Below are 4,452 nucleotides of genomic sequence, written 5' to 3'. Positions count from 1 at the left end.
CAACAGATAAAAGTTCAAAGGTGATGAACTTTAGAGCTCTACTCCTGGGGGACAAATCTTTACTTAAGGATTGTAATGAACCAAGAAAACTTGGCTTAGTATAAGAAATTACACCAAATTAAACCAAACCCAAATTTTCTTGGCTATTACAACCAAGAAAAGTGCAAACATGCTGAACAAAGCAAAACATTTCACTGCTTCATGGTGTCAACACACACTGTTGTAACTTCTTGAAGGTGTTTGACATAATCCAGGAAAAAACAGCTATGAGGGAAATGTCTGCTGTTCTAAATGACTGGTAAACCTTTTAATACCATCCCACTGATTAGTCATTTTCTCTGTATAAGTGATCCTGTCACGTTATAAAAAGTTGTCCTCCAAGTAGGGAAAATGCTGAAAGAACAGGATGTTCTGCTAACTGCGCCGGCCCACTTTTATAAGACATGGTGCGTTGTGTTATTGTAGTCGTGCTTTACTGTATTGTGACGTAGGCGCATAAACAGCAGTGCCTTTTCAGACAGAAAACAAATGAGGCAGTTAGAAAAAAAACAAAAAAAACAGCGGGTTTTCTATAGGCATTATATAACTGCAGCAGCACATAGAGAAACACTGGCCTACTTTCCCGCACACAGTGACCTGCTCTACAGCAGCAGAGGAGGAGGAGGAGGAGGAGGAAAAAGAGGACTCTGCTCCCCTTAGTGCAGCAAAGCAGGAGGAGCAGAGAGAGGAAAGAAGCAGGAGCTCTCACTCTGATCCTGTTCTAATAACTCTTCCCAACACCAACTTCATCAAAGTTTAGGCTAAACAGCCACAGACATTTTTTTCGTTTTAGGAAGACGGTTTAAAATGTCACGATTAACACGCATCAAACCTCCACAAAGGCAGAGGAGCTTAAATTTAATCCCAGGTGCAGCTGTAAAATCTTAACGAGCTTGCATCTGGTCCTGAAGGAGCACATTAAGGTAGCTTTGTGGTTAGGTTGTCCTTACTGCAAAAACATCCTGGGTTTAAATCCCAGCGGTGGCCTTTCTGTGGAGAGTTATAAACGTTCTCCATATGCATGTGTAACAGCCAGGGTCCTCCAGGTACATTTTTGTGACTGTTTGTCTCTGTAATTGGGCTGCACACCATCAGTTAAGGATGTAAGTTCAATATAATGATTTAGTATTGCATTGACTATAATAATTCACTCATATTTTCCTTACAAATCACTTCCTGACAGTACAATGCCCCCTTTCTCTGTGTGTAAGCTTTAGCATCTCAGCCACTGAAATATGCATCAAAGACCGTGAAAGTAATTTCAGCTGGTCAAATATGTTGTATATTATAATATAATATTATGTTAGTGGTACAGAGAGAATAAATGCATGGCACTTTAAAATATTGCATCCATGCAGGCCTTTGTAATTCCAACATTCCACATATTAAATGTGCAATGTTTGCGACTCAATATATTGTACAGCTCCATTCAGATTTATGAAAAATATTTCACCACAACAAAAAAAGACTTGTGTGTCATGGTACAAACGAACCTTAATCACAACAAGATACGCTAAAATCATCCAATCAGAGATGCTACAGTGTTAAAAAAAACAAACAAAAAAAAAAAACAGCACTTACATGGTAATATATAAAGTAAAAAAAAAACATGATGCCATTATGTAAAATTTGGTCTTCACTTCTGAGTATCATCTTACGAATTAATTGAACATATCAAGTACTGTCTTTTTGTGTAGACCAGCGATTTTCCTTCTTGACTTTATTTAGTCTATTCAACAATATTTTTTATACGTTTCCCCCAGAAAACTTGCTAAACCTGGTGTTTGGGTGCCGGGGCAGTCATTCATCCAGCGGCTCATTGTGTTTTTGAGTTAAAAAATGTTTGAAAATGACAGAAAATTTCACTTGATAATCATGTGTTATTGAAAGACTTGAGGATTAACACCTGAACACCAACTATAAAGTCTTAATAATTGCAAACATTTTAAAAAGACTTAAATAAATAAGCAATGCTTAGCCTGGTGGGGGTACAAGTAAAACTTGATGGCCCGCCAGGCTTATATTACACTGGGGGAAATCCTGTGACCCTACCTTGTCCCTCATCTCACCCTAAGATCCATACAGAAGTCTTTAACCCTAATTAAAGACAATATTCCCCTTTCTGCATGGAGTTTGCATGTTCTCCCTGTGCATGCGTGGGTTTCCTCCGGGTACTCCGGTTTCCTCCCACAGTCCAAAAACATGACTGTCAGGTTAATTGGCCTCTCCAAATTGCCCCTAGGTGTGAGTGTGTGTGTGCATGGTTGTGTGTCTCTGTGTTGCCCTGCGATAGACTGGCGACTTGTCCAGGGCGTACCCAGCCTCTCGCCCGGAACGTTAGCTGGAGATGGGCACCAGCAACCCTCCCGACCCCACTAAGGGACAATATAAGGGACAAGGGTGTAAAGAAAATGGATGGATGGATGGATTCCCCTGCAATGTACTTTGGACAATCTACCCTAAACTAACTACAAAACCTGTATATATTTTTATAGAAATAAGGTTGAGTAAAAATTATAGAAAAGATCTTTCTCTATTTTGTTAAAATCTAACTGTCCGGGTTGTACCTGAACCAATAGATGGATGGAAACTGCGTTAGCTGGTTTTGGTAAAACTTACTGTTTAGCTACATATTCAGCTTTCTGCTCTTTAGGTGGAATGAGGTTAAATTTCCACAGAGTAGTGACTCATCTCCTGTATAAACAAGCTCTGGGAGGGGTAGCCCAGCACGCACGTGGTGAAGGGGGCGGAGTCAGCATGCCGTTAATACTTTGGGGCGAGGTTTGTTGATAGCGCGTCATCGACAGACATTCAAAGCCCCCCACCAGCGTCTGAGAGGAACAGGAGTTTGTTTCTGTTTATTTTTTTAAAAACTGATATAAGTAGACTGAGAGAGCAGTCGTGTCTCTGTACAGTAAGACTATAGTTCGTATTTTTAACCACAGTGGGTGATTGAAGTGGACAGATGTATGTAAACCAGTCACTTGATCCCCTTCGGACGCTGTCAGGTCATTATATAAAAAGGAGCCTGGCATTCCCAGCGCCACCGCCCTTTATCCCCCCGTTTGGGTCGATGGATTAATACATCTCTTATAAAGCAGTTTTATTATAGCGTGATCGAGTAATCCTTATAATAATGAAGTGAAAGCAGAAACCATCTGAGAACTTTACAGTGTGAAATGCGCAGCAGGTTTCAATGCAGTAACGCTGGCACTCACTGCAGTAAAAACCATGCATATTTCACTATTATTTCTGTTGGTGATCAAATAAACTAGCTGCAACCCAAGCGTCTGCACGCAAACATAAATACGAAAGTAAAACTAAAATACTCCCTGACACTTCGCAGATACACAGAGCTCATATTTAGATTAAGATACAACTGCTCAGAAATCGCTACGTGAGTGACGCCAGGAAACGAATAACATCCAACGTTTTACCCAAAAATATCAGTCTTCTTTGGCCCTTTTCAACCCCGCAGTTTAAAAACTATACTTCGGAAAACATATCAAACGTAATAATAAAAATAAAATCCAAATTTACCACGTGCTTTCTGTTGTTGCTGGGCTTGTAATTCCAAAAACTTGGCAGCTTCCAGAAGCGTTTCGATGCTCATTTCTGTCCAGTGGCAAAATACTGCCTGGATTTTTCTTTAGAGAAAAGCACAACAGCGAAGGAGAGATACACGTCTGTGTAGTACAGTACGGGAAGAGGTTCCCAGACTAACTCTGGGGGAGGGAAAACAAACTGAAAAATGAAGTAATCGGATCCTCCTCCTTCTCTGCACAAACCCAACCACTTACGTAGAGGAGTTACAAACAAGATGGCGCTCAAAGTAGTACGAAAAAATACGGTTTGTGAATCACGCAGTGTTAGGACACGCCCACAGACACGTAGCCGTCCCCACCCTCTGTCAGAGGAAGACAAAACACGGAACATGACTCAGGGCGGTGTGTGTTGTAAAAAAAAAAACCTTCAACGCTCCGGGTTACACATATTTTACAAATACAACGTTTCATTGGCTTTTTCTGCCCATTTATGGTGAACGGACGTTACTGTTATTGTGACTCCGCCATTCTCTACAAGGATATCGAGACAAGTTTACGCCAGTAGCTGTCAAAACCTCATGCGTTTACCTTGTGATCCATGTTCATCTGTCAAAAATGTAATAAAATAAAGAAAATGTAACAGAATTTTATGTAGAACAGTAAGCGACGGTCTGTAGCAGTTTTGAGTCGCTTAGCAACCTGCTTACGTCAACCGGAAAAAACTTTCTAACATTTAGCAGGCTTTCAGATAAAATACATTCCCAACACCATATCCTTGAATATTTTCGTGCTTTGTGGAAATTCAACTGCTGAATGTACTCTACAATTATTAAATTTAGTTTTTAACAGTTTAAAAGTTATTTTATGT

The 4,452-nt window shown here is 40.2% G+C and overlaps 1 protein-coding gene across 1 annotated transcript in view; it reads right to left on the bottom strand.

Annotated features, from left to right (window-relative positions):
* Window positions 1-3,918, bottom strand: part of mnta (MAX network transcriptional repressor a) — a 19,756-nt gene extending 15,838 nt beyond the window's left edge. Inside the window, exon 1 of the mRNA XM_015048499.1 lies at window positions 3,580-3,918. Coding sequence (XP_014903985.1) covers window positions 3,580-3,652 — 73 coding nt within the window. The 5' untranslated portion in view covers window positions 3,653-3,918. The remainder of the gene's footprint in view (window positions 1-3,579) is intronic.
* Between the last annotated feature and the right edge of the window lie 534 nt (window positions 3,919-4,452).

Source organism: Poecilia latipinna, unplaced genomic scaffold (genome assembly GCF_001443285.1).
Source record: "Poecilia latipinna isolate Pla-1442-1.1 unplaced genomic scaffold, P_latipinna-1.0 Scaffold889, whole genome shotgun sequence".
Taxonomy (NCBI): Eukaryota; Metazoa; Chordata; class Actinopteri; order Cyprinodontiformes; family Poeciliidae; genus Poecilia; species Poecilia latipinna.
Note: the sequence above shows the minus strand (reverse complement) of the source record. Positions and strands in the feature narration are given on the sequence as shown.